Source organism: Miscanthus floridulus, chromosome 3 (assembly GCF_019320115.1).
Source record: "Miscanthus floridulus cultivar M001 chromosome 3, ASM1932011v1, whole genome shotgun sequence".
Lineage (NCBI taxonomy): Eukaryota > Viridiplantae > Streptophyta > Magnoliopsida > Poales > Poaceae > Miscanthus > Miscanthus floridulus.
The window spans coordinates 50,758,891-50,777,537 of NC_089582.1; the positions used below are offsets into that span (position 1 = coordinate 50,758,891).

The following is an 18,647-nucleotide window of genomic DNA, read 5'->3' on the forward strand; positions in this document are numbered from 1 at the left end:
CTTCGTCGTAGACGAGCCGACGCGCAGTGTCGACGGTGACGTCGGACATTTATATTTCATCAACTTTTTGGCGAGACCCGTGCCCCTCGACATTGATCGTTGCTTCTCCTTCCTGACGAAGCTGCCCGAGATTGAGGCCCTCGTCTACGGAGATTCCTGCAATGGGCTCCTCCTCTTGGAACACTCCTGGAAGCGGCAACCGGTTGACACACTCGGCGGCTATATCGTGTGCAACCCAGCAACAAAGCATTGGGCGACCGTCCCCCCCCCCCCCCCCCCCCCCCCCCCCCCCCCCCCCCCCCCCCCTTGTGGCTACTGTCAGCCATCAACACCTAATTCATCTAGGAACACCTTTTTTGGCTTTCGATCCTGCTGTCTCCCCTCACTTTCACTTGATCCAGTTCTGGAAACTGGCCTGGGATGCTTACTCATCGGTGCACGCTTACTCATCTGAGACTGGGTTGTGGAGTCACGACCAAACTGACTTGGATGAACACTGGACAATTGGAAGGATGGCACCATCAGGGCGGACCAAATCAGGTGAGCCCTCAGCGAGCCTTTGTTAATGGCATCCTGCATTTGATAGTTTTGGATATGGGTCAACCTCAGATGGTTGCTGTGGATGTACAAGGGAAGACAAAAAAGATAATCAAGGGGATGTGTTGGTACCCTATTCCTTATATTGGACAGTCCCAAGGACGCTTGCATTACATCAACCATGATTTTGATGCTCATGACTTTACACGGAAGCAGAGCTATGAACTGTTCATCTGGATCCTTGAGGATTATGATACACAAGAATGGGTGTTGAAGGATACAGTGAGCTTTCTTAAGCTCTTTGGAATAATTACAGCAGTCAGGCGGGACTTTCGAATTGTTGCCATTCATCCTGATTGCAACGTGGTTTTCTTTCGTCAGCCCTTCAACAGATTGATAGCATATGACATGGACCGTAAGGAAGTGAGGGTTGTTGCATGTTTAGAAAATGAAAATTGGTATACGAATATTGCTCCTTATATCCCTTATTTCTCCGAGTCACCAGCGCTCACAGATAAGCACTGAAAGCGTATGCTCTAACCACGGAGCAGCTAGCAACTTGGTTAGATTGTAATCATTGTATTGAACTTAGGTGAACGTTCTGTCTTTGCTTGGATGTGTCCCTTTGTATGCTTTTGGTCTTATTACTCAATACTGCAAGCCTACTGAGACACTTATATGTAATGTATTTTTATGCTAGTCATACTAATGAATGGAATTTCCCATGTTGAACAAAGTAAAATTTTGGCAATAAGCTATATCTTCAAATGCTTCTTTTTCACGGCTGTAGTAGTGAGTAATTATTTACCCGTGAATTTTGTTTCTTTGGTCTTGTGTATTTATTTTATGCTGAGCTAATACGATTATCTTCTATATGTTGCGATGGTGCTAGTGCATGTTATTGAACAGTTTGGGATTGAAGGTTTACAGTAACATCAAAAGCTTGAACCATTTTTTTGTTATTTATGTTGCTGAACAATAACTTGAACCTTGTAATAGGCAGCTTCAAACAGAGCAAAGCTTGTAGTTGTAGATACTGATTGAGTGCTGTGGAAATGACAATTTTTTTTTAAATTGATAGGACATGAAATAGATGCCCAGGTTCCATTTTAAAATTAAACTGAGTGTTCGACAACAGCCTGATATACTAGTATAATACAGACATTAACAATGCTCAACCCTACTGGTCCAATCCTTTGACACAAAAAATTGACAAAATGCAGAAGGTGAAGCAATACTTTCAGTTCAGCTGTGGTTGATGCTTACTCTGCAAGTTGCTTCTGTGTTTTGTGTTGGGTTTTGATTTGGCTCCATGTGATTGAATCAACTTTGTGTTTCCACAAATTGTGAACTCACTGGTGCTGTTGCAGAATTTGGCCTCTGGCTCTACGTCGTGTTCAGCTCTGCATAGTTTTGGTGGCAACAGGCATAATAATAAACTCAAAAGAGTGTTAGGTTGGAGTTTGAAGCCTATTTTTGTTTCTTGTGCTGTGTTCAAATGCATCACAAAGTGTACATTGTGATTGTTAATTGCGCAGCGAGTTACACTGCATACTTTCAGCTGTCTTGATGCTTACTATTTGCCATTGCTACTCTGCAAGTTGCTTCTGTGTTACATGGTACTGCGGCCTAAAGTCTCGACATTATAGTGGGACGGCCCTGTTTATTCACATGTTTAACCATAATTATCTTTTCTGACCAAGGCGTGTTGAAAGACCCGGTTTCAGAATATTTGATGATTGTGAGTTTGCCACTAGCAGTGCAGTGGTTTTCAACATCGTATCCTATACTTTATATTTGTGATCACAGCATTTCTTGACCACTCTGTGCGTCCGATATCACGCAGTGCCATGATGTTTCAGCTGGTAACCACAAATGGGCTGCGGACCAAGTGCTTTCCATCTGACCATGTTATGGAGCCTGACAGGGCGCCCTTGGCCGCCGCGTCGTCGTCGCCGTCGTCGTTCCTGCTGCGGGAGAAGGTCACCTGGAAGGCCAGCTTCTTCACGCTCCTGGTGAACTCGAGCTTACTGGGCGTGACCTTCACGTCCAGGCCGGCCGGCGCGCTGACGGCGACCGTGTAGGTGGGCGCCTCCTGCGCGCCGACGTTAGTGACGGCGCGGGTCACCGTCACTGTCCGGGTCGCTTTGCCGAGGAGCCCCGACACGGCGATGGACGGGTAGTTGAGGTCGGAGATGAGGTGCTTGCTGGCGTTGGCCGCGCAGCTGAACCCGCCGGGGAGCGTGGAGCCGGCGATGAGCCTGACCGTGGACGCGTTGTAGCCGTAGTTGCAGAGGAAGCGGAGGTAGTCGTCCTCCCCGGCGTCGTACACCAGCCCGGGGTCCAGCGCGCCCGTCGGGTGCACCTGCCCGGCGCCGAGGTCGTACGGCGTCGCGGCGGACCCGGAGTCGGTCGTCATCGGCGCGCGCTCGTTGTTCAGCGTCGTCGCCGTGGTCATGATGGCCGACCGGATCTTCGCGGGGCTCCACGTCGGGTTCCACGCCTTGACGGTCGCGGCGGCACCGGCGACGTGCGGGCACGCCATGGACGTCCCGGACACGAGGTTGAACTGCGAGGCCTGCTTCTGCCCCGGCGGAAGCGACGACGGCGGGATCCACGACGCCAGGATGTTCACCCCCGGAGCCGCGATATCCGGCTTGAGGATGTTTCCGGTCTGAGATGACGGCCCCCTCGACGAGAAGTAGGCCACCACGGGCGCCGGCTTGTACTCCGTCACCGTGGCCGCCGGCGTGATCGTCGCCACCGGTTGGCTGCTTACAATCATTTCGTGACAGGTACTACGGCGTGAGGTCTAGCTGTCGCTTTTGGTTGCATAGCAATAAGGACCGACATGTATATACCTGGCGGAGGCGATGTACTTGTGGATGGCCGAAGCGGCAGCGGAGGTGACCTCGGTGACCGGGAAGTCCAGGTAGGCGGTGGCCACCGACCTCTCGGCGTCGTTCACCAGGATGCACCCCGCCGCCCCGTCGCTCTGGAGCTCGTCCGCCTTCTCCAGCTTGGACGTGTCGCTCTGCGAGTGGTGGCACAGCACGATCTTCCCTCGTATCTTGCTGCTGTCCAGCGTGCCGGGCTCACAGTGGCTACATGACGATCATCAGAAAGTGAAACGGTGGTGCTGACGAGAAGAAAGTTGAGGATTTTGATCCGTAGGTGAGATGAGTAAGTTTACCTTGCTGAGTCAGTATCAGAAACTGAGCCAGACTTTGCCGCTGCACCGGTGATCAATGGATACTTGGGGGATCTGTCCAGGTTCGAGAAGTTTATAGCTACACCCTTGACGGCGCTGTTATTTCCACCCAGCACGACGTTGGACTCGAAGTCGCGGTCGATGGTGGTGGCGGCGACGGTGAGGATCCATGGCGCCTCGTTGACGACGGTGGCGGCGTCGGGCCCGGAGTTCCCCGCCGAGCACACGACCATGACCCCCTTGGCGACGGCGTGGAAGGCGCCGATGGCGATGGGGTCCGCGGAGAAGTCCGGGCGGAAGAAGGGCGACGCGCCGAGGGAGACGGAGACGACGTCGACGCCGTCGGCGATGGCGTCGTCGAAGCCGGCGAGGATGGCGGACCCTGCGCAGCCCGACTCGGCGCAGACCCGGTACATGGAGACCCTGGAGCCCGCTGATCCGCCCTTCGCGGTCCCGGGGGCCAGGCCGTAGTACGAGGCGCCCGTGACCGCGTTCCCGGCCGCCGTGGACGACGTGTGGGTGCCGTGCCCGACGTCGTCCCGCGGCGAGCCCCCGTCGCTCGGTGAAGGGCCCCGCACGCTTCTGAGGTCGTAGTATCTTGCTCCGATCAGCTTACTGCATGGTGCATGCGTCGGTGGTCGATCGGAACCATCATCAGAGAAACATGAAATGCATGGACGGGGAAAAGGAGAAGAAATGGCGCGCGGTCACTTAACTTGTTGCAGTTGGATGAGTTGAAGTCATCCCCAGTCATGCACACGCCCTTCCACCGGCTAGGCACGGGCCCAAAGCCGGCGTCGTTGAAGCTGGGCGACTCGGGCCAGATGCCGGAGTCGAGCAAGCCGATGATGGTGTCCGTCGCCGGAGTCGACGACGACGGGTCGTCGGCGGGTGCGGCGGGCTTACTACTGCCCTTATTCTTATTGCTGCTGCGTCGTCTAGCAGGGCCGGCGGAGTCGTCGGTCTTGACGGCGGCCGTCGTCGTCGTCTGCTGCAGGAAGTCCCAGGACCTGGTGGTGTGCAGCTGGTACACGGGGTCGGCGAACACGGAGACGACGCCGGGCTTCCGTCGGAGCGCGGCCGCCTCGTCCTTGGACAGCCGCGCCGCGAACCCGGAGAAGCCGTGCTTGTACTGATGCACCACCACGCTGTCTGCCCTCCGCCCCCTGGATACAGCAACAGCATGCATGCCTTATTAGCTCGTGTAGTCGTGTGCTGCTGTGACGTGTGATGCGTATATATATGTAGTGGAGAAGCTAAGGACACCAAAAGGTGTTCGATGGCAGTCCTGTCCACCAGAGCGGCCTGATGGCGAGACAAATCAACAGGTGACAGCGGGGAACACCTGCATATATAGAGATAAAGCTCTGTGACGACGACGACCTCTTGAGCACCGTGCCGAGGAGGCGCAGGTGGCTTTCCAGGAGGAGGTCGGGGGAGGTCCGGGGCGGCACGGCGCCCATGTACACGACGTACACCTGCGGCGACGACCTCCTCCCGTCGTCGCCGCGGCCTGCGCCGGCGGCGGCCAACGAAGCGAACACGGCGAGCAGCAACCACAGCATGGTGTTCGAGGACGACCTTGCCATGTGCCTGCCTCGACCGAGACAGGAGGCTACTGCAGTGCACAACGAACGACGCTCTGGCTGTGCTCGATTGCAACGAGTTACGCTGCTTGTCTGTATATATAAGCGCAAGCGCTCGCGGTGTCCCGGCGGCCGGTCGATGCATTGCGTGGCTGTGGTTGCGCGGCCGCGGCTGCGGCTGAGGTGGTGCGTGCGTGCGTGGGCTGGGCTCTAGTGGTGCGGGCACTGCCGGAGCGCAGGTATGCCGCGCGCGCGGCGTGCAGCGTGAACGCCAGTGTTGGAGTGGACGACGACTAGTGCACTAGTGAGCACCTTATCTCTCGACTCGAAGTGGCAGTGGCAGTGCTAGCTATAGCTAGGCCAAACCTTATTCTGTGTTGAGTGGCCGTGCCTAGCTAGGTAGTCCTTTGTCCTTTCTAGCTACATGCTTGGCTCAAAACAAATCATTCTCTTCAGGACATACCACACTGCTGTATGTACTACAGAGAAGACGAGAAGCGACATGCATGTAGGTACAGTCGGTTGAGATTTGATAATAAATATAGAAAAAAAAACGCTCCCAGTAGGGCGTCCGTCCTGTCCAGACGCCTTGCTCCTCTCATTCCCGCCTGCACCGTTCCCTCACTCCTGCACCGCTCGCTCCAGCGCCACGCGCCCTCGCCTTGCCCGCGCCGCGTGCCATGACCACCACGGGTCTCCATCTGCCAACGCCGTTCGCCCCCGTCCGCTCGGATTTGACACCTCCACCTCGCCGCGCGCCGCAGTAGCCACTCCATCCATCTACACCGCATTGGGGCGCATCCATCCTCCTACAGCGACCGTCTCCACCGCGTCAGGTGCCTCCACCACTTCAGGTGCTGCCATTTGCTGTCGTGGCCACCTCCACTGCGTCAGTTTTGTCGCACTGCTCGTGTTATGTTGAGCTAAAAACACGTGTTGCAAACGTATATTTCAAGTGTTTCAAATATTTTAGAGATATGTTGCAAGTGTTTTATATAGATGTTGCAAAGGTAGATATGGCTGTTGCGCATGTTACAATGGTTATACATGTATGTTGCAAGAGTTTGTTCGAAATGTTTTGCCTATTTAAGACATGTTGCAAGTGTTATATCTAGATGTTGCATATATGTTGCAATGGCTATGTTGCAAGTGCATATTCTAAATGTTTCATCTGTTTCAGATGTACGTTGCAATTGTTTTATTTGAATATTGCAAAAGTAGATCTAGATAGGGTTGTTGAGCGAGAAAGAGAGAGCTAGCGCAGGAGCCATGGCAGCGTTAGCTGGTAAGCTGGCGGCAGCGCTCCACCGGAGGATGCGCAGGGTCACGTCCGCGTTGACGTATGCGGCCCTAGAGTGGGTTCTCATCGCGTTGCTCCTAAATCAACGGCCTACTCGCCTACGCCATCACCATGTTCACGGTGTACTTCGGGCTTCGTCGGGCACGGGCAAGGGAGCTTCATTGGGCGCGGGCGCGGGAGCTCTGTTCGGATAGACGTTGCGTCCGGAGCAGGATGGGCGTGGACACGGGTGCTGCGTCGGGCGTAGACGCAGAAGCTGCGTTTGGAAGGACGTCGTGTCCGGACATCCGGGTGCTAGTGTTGTCCAAAAAAAAACTCATATACACAAGCATGCCTATTTACATTCACACCCAAAGAGAGTTAAACTGAGACATAAAGTGCTACTAAAGCTCTTGTAACCACTAGGCTAGATACTCTTTCAATCATAAATATAGAAATATAGTCAATTAAGCCAAATATGCCTTGTCAAAACAAAATCACAGCTTGACATGGCTCCAAAGAAATATCTGTACTACCATTGGCGAACCCAATTAGCCCATAACAATTTGTTAGTGCGTTTTTTTAGATGAAAGAAGAATTATATTAGATTATAGCTGGATACATCATCACGTTACAAAACACTCTAATACACTACATATATTCAGAAACTGATTTTCATCTATATTATACCTACACTGTTAATAGCTCCAAATCTCAAATCCAAACCTGTACGACGCTTCGTATGGATGACAGCACAGGCAAACACTCGGTAAAAGGCCTGAGAACAGATGCCCAACGAACAACGACCAACATTCCTGCAGGCGGAGTTGAGAAACTTCTTCTTCCTTATGTCTTCCTTCTTCTTTCTGCCACCGAAGAACGAGGAAGACTGATCTAAAACTTATTCTCCCTAGTCCTGCACAGTAGATGGGGAGGATGTGACCATATGTCGACGAAATATGGTCGGCAGTCTACCTAGGGGTATGCCCAAGGTAGTAGATTGTCGGCAGACAGATGCGCAAGCTACAAACAAGATGGTGACGCAAGACAGACACGCGGTTTTATCTAGGTTCGACCACCGTGAAGGCGTAATACCTACGTCCTGCGTCTGATTGTATTGCTGTATGTTAATGAGAGATGTTTTTTATAAGAGTCCCCTGCCCGCCTTATATAATCCGGAGGGCAGGGTTACAGATCTAGAAACTAATCCTAACCAGTTACAACTGCCATAGGTGGCCATATAAGGATTCCTATTCTAACCAACCAGGATCTTGCTTGATCTCCAAATCTGCCTTGATTTCTTGCGCAGGACTCCGAACAGATCGGCCAGGCCACGCGTCGTCTTCTAGTGGGCCAAACCCCCTGGTCCGGATCGGCCCAAGCCTAGCCGTAAGGGTATAGGGGTTAATACCCCCACAGCTAGTCCCCGAGCACCATGTATTATGCTGCGACACGCCGTTAGATCTTCTTCGGCTAATGCGATCCGTCTTCATGTCATCTCCAACTGGTTGAAACATTGACCGAGCGAATGTGCCAGGATTCTGGTCAGAACAGAAAGCAGTAGACCACGATTATAGCCGAAGATTCCGGTTGTCCGAAGAATGCACGGTGCTCTAAAGAAAAAAGAAAAAGATTTCTTTCCTGATGAAGTGTGCCCACTTATATTTCTGAAAAGAAATGTAAGTGACCCTTGTATAATAGTAGTTATGGCCAACAGTCAGAGCGTAGGGGTCGATAAAATAAACACATTCACCGCAAGGTGAAGTATGCCCACTTAGTCCCCGAGCCTGATAGTAGGTGACGTAGGCACGTGGTGCCAGGGTCTAAAAAGAATTCCCACTGAAGTTCGGAATCCAATCGTCATACAAATAATACGAGATGCACCGGCAGGTGCATCGTACCGATGTAGTCCCCGAGCTTGCTGGAAGGCGAGGTAGCAGCCTTGTAGCAAGGTCTGAATAAATGCCTCTCAACTATATGTGAGTACAAATCACATGTAGCCGAGGAGAGCGGTCTCCGAGCAATGTTCGGAGAGTGGTCGGAGCAGTCCCCGAGCATTAGAGTGGTCGGAATAGTCCCCGAGCACGATGGTGGTCTAGACAGTCCCCGTGCACGATGGTGGTCTGGATAGTCCCCATGCACGATGGTGGTCTGGACAATCCCCGTGCACGATGGTGGTCTAGACAGTCCCCGAGCACGATGGTGGTCTAGACAGTCCCCGAGCACGAGGATAGTTGCGACAGTCCCCGAGCACGAGAAGTGTGGCAAAAAACCATACGCCTCTTGTACTATTATTTTTTGTATTTATTTATTGACTTGCTCTGTCAAGTCCAAACTGACACATCGGGTCAAAAAAGTAGACGGGTATAGCACGTCATACCGCCTTTTTGTCTTTTCAAGCAAACAGTTGCATGGCACCTATAAGTAGGTGCGTCAACGTGGGCCCTCTCACATTGGCAACGAAGAGGCACATATATTAGCATAGATCTCGAGGCTGTGAAAACAACCATCTGCGGCGTGTGCGCACGTCTCCCAAGAATCTCGGGCAGACGAAACAGCGTAACTCTTGGGTTAAATACAATATAGGATAGGTAAGTTACTTTTTACGGAACCCCATTGCCATTCGTAGCCGCAGCCATCTTCTTCCTCTCGCCAACCCTAATACCACCAAAATCACCACCAATCAATCCTCCATGATTTCCTCATTCATCAGCAAGGCCAGATTCATGACGAAGAGTGACGCGCAGAAGAAAGCAGGAGTCATGGCGAAGGAGTGGTGGAAATCAAGAAGCAACGAGCAGACCATTGAAGACCTCGTCACCATGGGGGTACTCCACAACAAGGAGCTCACAGGATGGCGTGCACCGGAGGGCGAGGGGTACCCCGACTCGCAGGATGGCATGCGCCGAAGGGCGAGGGGTACCCCGATCCACAACCAGGTGAGATCGTGGTGTTCGAAGACTTCTTCAAGCGGGGATTTGGGGTTTTGGTACATCCTTTTCTTCAGGGGCTCTGCCTTTACTATGAGATTGGGATTTGCAATCTGCATCCCAACTCGATCCTCCTTGTCACCACTTTCATACATCTTTGCGAAGCATATGGTGGCTTCTAGCCCCATTTCGATTTTTTCCGCCATCTTTTCTGTCTGTGGAAGAAAGGAAGCGGTGGTTTGAAGATAGCCGGAGGTGTGTACCTCAACCTCCGTGATGGGATGAAAGCCCAGTACCTGCACTACCCATGGAACACGTCGCTTGACGACTGGTACAAGAAATGGTTCTACATCCGCGAAGAGCCAAACACGATCACGCTGTGTGACGTGGGGTACATTCTGGAGAAGAGGACAAGCTGGTCAGAGAAGCCAGAGCACCTGAAACAGATTCCAGAAATATTTGGGATGATCCCATGGAAAAAACTAGACGGTTCGAGCGTGGTCGGGAGCTTCATCAGCCGACGGATCCAGCCCTGCCAGAGGAGGGTACATCCTGACTATGAGTATCAAGGTAGCGCGGACCCGACGAGGACGAGGCAGGAGGCGCTTGACAAGAACAAAGTTAGAGCCAGAATTGGAGAGCTATTTAACTTAGCTGATCCAAATTATGTCAGATTGAGTGACATCGAGCACGCTTTCAAGCTCACCCAACCTCCCCCAAAGGTAACTCATATTGCCTTGTACCCATAGTCTTATATTGTAGTAGAAACTTACTGTGTTCACTCCCATTTATTTCCCAGATTAATGGTCGGGATAGAGCGACAGTGTTTGTGTCGCCACCCCCTGGTGTAGATTGGCCGCAAGGAGCTGACCCAACCACCCAGACCAACATCGAGATCGAGGACATCGACTGGGCGGTGCTCGGAGCTGGAGAGGAGGTAGCAGCCAAAGCTGCTAGTAAGCGGCCGACAGCTAGCAAGCGTCGTCAGGCAATTTTTACTTTGTTGGACGATGACGTAGAGGAGAGAGAGGATGCAGACACCTTTCGACTCGTCCCTCAAAAGAGGAGGAGGCAACTAGAGTCGATGGAGCAAGGTGGCTCCTCTGTGCCGGTGGGACCTACATTGCCGACCACTGCAGCACGAAGGACAAGCGGCGGAGAGGTCGAGCACCAAGGCCCAGCGATAGTGCTAGCTATAGAGGGAGACCAGGAGTCACCCGCACAGCACGTGGAGCAAGCACGGCCGAAGAGATGCGCCTTCGCCACATCATTCCGTGCTTCCAACATGTAAGTATTTGTAACCTTGATGTAAGCTAGCAATTTGTATTGAATATGGTTGCCTTCTGAACTTATCTCGGATGTACTAGTTTGGCGTCCACTGAAAGTCCGGACCAGCTAGCCGGAAGTTTCGTGGCTCCACCAATAAGTTCAGAACAGACTGCCCAGCAGCCGGTCACCGAGGAAGCCACAACAGAAGATCCGTCGGGGCCTCAGCAAGGGAGCAGTCAGACAACGGTCTCCGAGCAGGTGGTCGAGGGACCAACTGAGCTGGGCATAAGTGCTCCGAGCACTCGACCTACTGAGGGCAACACTTCAGCGTCGAGGGTGATGGAGCAGACCGAGGAGCAACAACCGGAGGTGAGAGCACAACCCACATTCACCGACGCTGAAGCCCGTGGGAAGGCTTTGGTGATCGCAGAAGCTACTGACGCCGGACCAGCACCAAGACCCGAAGAAGAGCCCAAAGAGGACGAAGTGGAGGAGGTCCTAGGCCACCCACAGGACAAGCGATAACATGTATATGTGTCACGTTGGTGGAATGACCAATGGGTTGTTCATGAGGAAATCCCAGAGGCCGAAGAGACCAAAAAAGTTGAACGGGCGACGAAGCGGCTGGTGACGGAAGTGCAGGTAAGCTTCGCTTCACCCCCTGACCTCGCTGTCTAGTCGTAGCTGTCTTACGTAGCAATCTGCACACATGACTTAATGAAGACCGCAAGGTACCGCAAGAAATGCTTCGACCAGATCGAGGGAATCGCTGCTAGCAACAAGGAGCTGACGGCGGAGGTGGAACGCTTGCGCCAGCGACTTGAAGCTGCCAATCATGAAAAGACGGCACAAGAGTCCTAGAACCAGAACCTGGTCGTCCAGCTCAGTAATAAAGAGTGGGAAAGAACAAGTAAGTAACCACTTTGTCACAACAACTACTGATGAGTGCTGTTACGTTGTTGGTAATAACAACTGTTGTGCAGGCTTAGAAGCCAAAATGGTCTATCTCCGAGAGGAGAACAGTCGTGTGGTCGTGGAGTGTAATCGCCTGAAAGAGGATAATAGAAAACTGGCGCAAGACCAGTCGCAACTCCGGGACCACATGACCAAGATGACAGAGGAGCTAAAAAGTAAGTTTTCCAAACCCCTTTGCTCATTTTGGTTGCCTACCGTAGTTTGGCGTAATATAGCGTCTTAACAGCATGTACGGTTTGCAGTTATAAAAATCAATGCGAAAAAGCATCTGGAGGCCGTGATAAAAGACCGTGATGGCTGGCAGGCGCAGTGCCTAGAGATCACCAAGGATCGTGACACCTAGAAAAGCCGGTGCCAGGAGGTGGCAACAGGCATTTTGCTGATCCTTAACCTCATCGATCCAGCGCTAACAGAGGACGTGCCAAGGATGCCGCAGCTGGGACTGATCGAGAGATGCCGAAAGGCATGGGGATGGTTCTAGGAGTTCGTGAAGGAGGCGGGTGAGTAAACAGGCGCACATGTGCTAGGCATGGTACGTGCTCACTACCCCCTAATTGACCTCAAGCGCTTGGAGGCTAGATACCCGAAGGAGGTAGATCCAGACAAGGCTGAGGAGCTACGGATGACCCAGCTAGACTTGTCGGCGAAAATAATTGACGACATTAACCTGTGTGGAGGCGCTACAGCACCTGTACAAGGAACGCCATCAACAAGTCAGCTAGAAGCGCCGTCATTTTTAAGCCAACCGGCGAAGCCTGCGGTCTCGACCAGCCAGGCATCGGTGGGGCCATCTTCTTCAGCTCGAACAATGCCAGAGTCCCCGAGACCCTTGCATGATGTTAGGCCCAGCGAGCAGTAGGTGCCGCGTGCCTCGACCAGCCAGTAGTATAGGATGTAGTTGTGTTATTGTAAACTTGGACCCTTTCAGGCAAGCTTGTAATAATGTAACTGTATATTAGCATAAGCTTGTTTGTTTTGTATAAAACGAATTTAAGCTTGAATATCGTGTTGGTGTAACTAAGTGAGAACATGTTAGCATTCTGTTTAGTTGTACCAGTTTAATCGACACGTCATCCTAAAAGGCTTGTATGGCCCTGGTTTGTCTTGTGGTCGAAGTGTGAGGTGCGCAGCCTGTGCACACGTAGACACACACAAGTCAAATCAGAGAGCACCTGCCGATCACCAGTAGCGTAGAGAGCAGATCTCATGCAAGCGTTGGGAGGAACCGGAGACAGGGTCTGCTCCGAAAACCCGAGAAGGGATGGTGGTCGGTTTTAACTAGTTGAGTTAGATTAACAATGGACTTCGAAGTGACACATTAGAGTGGTCGGAGAAATCATAATAGCTCTATTGAATTAAATCAAAACTACAAGAGGAGTACATATCTTAGTAGTTAAGCATAGAAACACCTAAGCTTGTCGATGTGCCATGAATTGAGTATGTCTATACCGTCCCGGTGAGCTAACCTGTAAGACGTTGGTCGTGTAACCTCCTTGACCATGAAGGGCCCTTCCCATGGGGTTGCGAGTTTGTGGACGCCAGCCTAATTCGTCTTCCACTTCAGGACTAGGTCCCCAACCATGAAGAACCGCTCCTTGACGTTCTTGTTGTAGTACCTACGCAAAACTGCAAGGTATTTGGCTGTACGTACACAAGAATCGAGCCGCTTCTCTTCTGCACTATTCACTTCTAGCTCCTATACTTCATTGGCCTTGTCTTTGTCGAAGTTTTCTACCCGTGCTGATCTGAAAGCTATATCTACTAGGAGCACTGCTTCAGCACCATAAATCATAAAGTATGGTGATACGCCGGTATTGCGACTGGGCTGGGTTCTGAGACCCCAGACCACGGCTAGTAACTCTTTGAGCCATCTTCCGGGAGCCTTGTCGTTTTCTCTGTGCATCCTCTTCTTAAGTGCATCCAAGATCATACCATTTGCCCACTCGACCTGTCCATTAGCTCTAGGGTGCGCCACCGAGATGCATTTTACTACTATGCTCCTTTCATCACAGAAGTCCCAAAAAGCGTTCCCGGTGAACTGAGTACCCAGATCAGTGATGATGCTGTTGGGTATGCCAAAGCGGTGGATGACCTGGTCGATGAACGTGACAGCCTTTTCTAAAGATGCCTGGACCAGGGGCATATACTCTATCCACTTAGAAAATTTGTCAATCAGCACAAAGACGCATGTAAATTTCCCAGGGGCTAGTTTGAAAGGCCCGATCATATCCAGTCCCCAGCATGCGAAGGGCCAAGAGGCTGGTATTATCTGAATCTCATGTGCTGGCATGTGGATTCTCTTGGAGAAGAACTGACAACCTTCACAATGGCGGACTAGCTTCTCTGCATCGGCTATGGCTGACGGCCAATAGAACCCTGCTCGGAAAGCCTTGCCAACCAGCGTTCTCGAGGCCGTGTGGTTGCTGCAAGAGCCAGAGTGGATTTGGTCTAGGAGATGTTCACCATCCTCTTGGGTTATACACTTCATCAAGATTTCCTCCTTCGCGTTCTTGCGCCACAATTTGCCATTGATGAGCAGATACTGCTTACTACGACGCATCAGGCGTTCGTTTTTTGTCTAATTGGTGTAACCGCTACCATCTATCAGGTACTTGATGAAAGGTACTCTCCAGTCAGGCTTCTTAGTGGTCGGAGGTGGTTCGGTGGTGTTTGACGCCGGAACCGTAGCCACCAATAGCTGGTCTGGAGGCTTGTCGACCGTGGGATCTTCTTCTTTGATGGAAGGCATGAGCAGGTCTTGAACAAATACGCTATGTGGGACTTTGGCTCGGGATGATCCTAACTTTGACAGCGCATCTGCTGCTTGATTTTTGTCCTAGACCACATGTATGTACTCGATGCCATAGAACTTGCCTTCTAGCTTTCTGATTGATTTGCAGTATGCGTCCATCTTTTCGCTGGTCGTATCCTAGTCCTTGTTGAGTTGGTTGATGACCAGAGCAGAGTCTCTGTAGACATAAAGACGTTTGACACCGAGCTCGACCGCGATGCACAGACCATGTAGGCATGCTTCATACTCGGCAGTGTTATTAGACGCCGGGAAATAAATCCCGAGGACATATCAGAGCTGCTCCTTGGATGGTGATACGAAAAGGACTCATGCTCCTGCGCCGTCGATGTTTAGAGAGCCATCGAAGTACATCTTCCAATACTCAGTGGGTCCCTGAGAGGCAGGCGTGCTTAAGTCTGTCCACTCGATGATGAAATCGACAAGTGCCTGAGACTTGATTGTAGTACGGCTTGCAAATTCCAAGGAGAAAGGGCATAGCTCCATTGCCCATTTGACGATGCGCCAGTTCGCATTCTTGTTGCGAATGATGTCTCCCAAAGGGTACTCAGTCATGACTACCACACGATATCCATCGAAGTAATGTTTCAACTTTTGGGATGTAATCAGTATGGTGTAGATCATTTTCTGAATCTGTGGGTACCTGGTCTTGGATTCATTGAGCACCTCACTGATGAAATAGATTGGCTGCTGTACCTTGTAGACATGGCCAGGCTCATCACACTCAACCACCATGGCAGTGGAGACCACTCGTTTAGTTGCCGCAATGTAAAGCAGGAGGGTTTCATCTTCTCTGGGAGCAGTGAGGACCGGAAGTGATGTGAGGAATTGTTTCAGCTGTGTAAAGGCAGCGTCTGCTTCCTCCGACCACTCAAACTTCTCGGATGCTTTGAGCAGCTTGAAAAATGGTAGTCTTTTTTTGCCTAATCTTGATATGAAATGACTTAGGGTAGCCATGCATCTAGTAAGCTTCTGAACATCCTTTACCTTTTTGGGCAGCTTCATGTCCAAAACAGCTTTTACCTTCTCTGGGTTAGGGCGTATGCCATCCTGACTGACGACGTTGCCGAGCAATATACCAGATGGAACACCAAAGATACACTTCTTTGGGTTTAGTTTCCATTGGAATGTGTTAAGAGCTGCAAAGGTACGTTCGAGGTCATCAACAAGGGTGTATGCTTCCTTGGTTTTAACAATTACATCGTCAACATAAGCCTCGACGAGGTTGTCTTTTATCTCGTCGTTGAGGCAAGCCTGTATGGCGCGTTGGTAGGTAGCCCCAGTGTTCTTGAGCCCGAACGACATGGTCGTGTAGCAATAAGCGCCAAAGGGCGTGATGAAGGATGTCTTGATCTAGTCATCCTTTTTGAGAGCGATCTGGTGATAACCAGAGTAGCAATCGAGAAAGGAAAGCAACTCGTAACCGGCAGTTGAATCTACGACCTCGTCTATGCGAGGTAAGCCGAAGGGGTCTTTAGGGTAGTGTTTGTTGAGATCAGTGTAATCAACACACATTCTCCATTCATTATTCTTTTTGCGTACAAGAACCAGGTTGGCTAACCACTCCGGATGATACACTTCTTTGATAAATCCGGCTACCAAAAGTCATGTAACTTCTACCCTAATAGCCTCCTTTTTGTCGCGAGCGAACCATCGTAGCTTCTGCTTGATAGGTTTGGCCTTGCCGTCGACATTTAAGGAGTGCTCGATCAAGTTCCAAGGCACACCGGGCATGTCAGCGGGTTTCCATACGAACACACTCATGTTGCTCCTCAAGAACCTGACAAGCACGTCTTCCTATTTAGGATCCAGGTTGGCCCCGATAAGGGCCATTTTGCTGGGATCACCGTCGACCAGCTAGATCACTTTGTGCTCTTTGGACTTGATGTTCTTGCGTGGGGCCTCGAGCTCTGGAATCTCCAGGTGGTCGGCTGAGGTCCTCTTGGCGTCGAGCATGGTCTCAGCCATGCGAATAGAGAGGTCGTGAGCCTCTGCTATTTTGAAGCTGTCGTCCTCGTAGGTATAAGCTGTGTATACGTTGCCCCTAAGAGTTAGAACCCCTTTCTCGATAGGCATCTTGAGCACCAAATACCTGTAGTGAGGTATGGCCATGAATTTGGTGAGCGATGGTCGACCAAGGATAGCATGGTAGGTGCCATCGAAGTCAGCGACCACGAAGTTGACGTAGTCGGTGCAGAAGTGGTCCGGGGTACCAAATTGCACAGGTAGCGTGATCTGCCCGAGAGATGTAGAGCTCTGTCCAGGGAGAACACCCCAGAACTCTGTCTCGTATGGCTTGAGATCCGCCTAGGTTATCTTTAGGGCCGGCAAACTGTTCTTGAACAGTATATCGATGGAACTATCACCATCAATTAGCACTCTATCGAACTGAACCTTGTTGATACAAGGATCGAGGACCAGAGGAAAATGTCCTGGCTCAGGTATCGCAGCCCATTGGTCCTTTCTGCTGAAGGAGATCTCATGGTGAGACCAAGGAGGGAGCCGCGGATCGACGATGAGGTTGTCGGTGTTGGCCACGTTCAAGCAAGCGCGGGCGAGCAGCTTGCGTTCTCGTTTGGTCTCGATGGACACTTTGCCTCCAATGATGGTGTGGACATGATCGGTTGGCTTGACGTACTTGTGACGGGGATCTGCGTCTTCATCATTGTTGTCCTTGTTATGCTGCTCCCCGGTGTCGTTAGGCTTGTCAGATGTATCCGAAGCCTGTTAGCGCGTGTAGATAGATTTGAGAACACGACAATTCTCCATGGTATGGTTTGACTTGGGATGGAGCTGGCAGGGTCTTTCAATGCTTTGGCGTAGTCTTCTTCGTAGTTGCGACGTCTGCCACCTTTTTTAACGGTGTTGACCTCGCCGTTGTCTTCCCGAGCACGCTTGCCCCTGTAATCGTCATGGCGATTACGTCGCTGATTACGCTGGTTGCGGTGGTCGCGAGAATCGTTCCGCTGGTTGCGGCGATCAAAATTGTCGTTCCGACCACGGTTGCCGCGGTAGTCATCGCGGTGTGGGGGGTGGTCGGAGCGTGGAACCCTTGCTGCTTCTTCGATGATTATCTTCTTAGCATCATCGGCATCTGCATATTTTTTAGCAGTGGCCAAGAGCGCTGTGACTGATTCAGGTCTCTTGCGGAGTAGCTTGTCCCTTAGGGCATCGTGGAAGCGGAGACCAGTGATGAAAGCTTCGATTGCCTCGTTGTCGGAGATTGATGGGACCTTGATGTGCATCTCCGAGAAGCGTCGGACATACTCGCATAGTGGCTCATGTTTGCGATCTCAAATCCGCTGCAGATCATATTTGTTGCCGGGTTGCTCGCAAGTAGCAATGAAGTTGTCGATGAATGCTTGCTTGAGCTCTTGCCAAGAATCAAAGTACTTTGCCGGCAAGCTGACCAGCCATTGGTGGCCTGCATGGCCGACGGCGACTGGGAAGTAATTAGACATGACATGCTCGTCAGCCATGGCTGATCTGCACATGGTTTCGTAGAGCATGACCCATAATTCGGGGTTCTCCTTGCCGTCGTACTTCTGAAGTTTTTCGAGCTTGAAGTTCTTGGGCCATATGACTTGGCGAAGGTGTGGAGTAAACTGCTTCAAACCCGGAGGGCCGTGGGTAGTATCATATTCCATACGGCGATAACTTTCGTGGGATGCACGATCGTTGGCTCTTTGGTTAATGCGATCGCGCAGATCACGTTCTCCAAGGTAATGGCGGAGATCGTTATTGCCATCATGGCGATCCTGGTTGCCACCCTGGTTAACCCTATGACCGCGGTTATCACGGTGATTGTCGCGGTTGTCTCGGCGGTTGTCGTCCCGGTAGTCACGGCGGTTGTCGTCCCGACCACCATCACGGCCACTGTTTTCGCCTTGACGGTTGTCTGAGGGGTCATTGTTGCGTGAGCCATGTTGGTTGGGTGGCTGTGAGCGACTTGAGTACTAGCGGCTGTGGCTTGATTCGATTGAGACGGATGGAGCCTGTGCTTGATTTACAATCTCTGCGGTCTAGGCCATAGCAGCCGTTAGGTAAGCTT

At 51.6% G+C, this 18,647-nt stretch overlaps 1 protein-coding gene across 1 annotated transcript; it reads right to left on the bottom strand.

The window, feature by feature from the left end:
• Window positions 1-1,064: 1,064 nt before the first annotated feature.
• On the bottom strand, window positions 1,065-5,416 carry LOC136541637 (CO(2)-response secreted protease-like). The gene is made up of 5 exons (XM_066533627.1): window positions 5,132-5,416; window positions 4,465-4,914; window positions 3,731-4,363; window positions 3,399-3,641; window positions 1,065-3,308 (listed from the first exon to the last, which is right to left on the bottom strand). Exons 1-5 carry the CDS (start codon window positions 5,335-5,337, stop codon window positions 2,396-2,398), a joined length of 2,445 nt encoding a protein of 814 aa, XP_066389724.1. The 5' UTR covers window positions 5,338-5,416; the 3' UTR covers window positions 1,065-2,395.
• Between the last annotated feature and the right edge of the window lie 13,231 nt (window positions 5,417-18,647).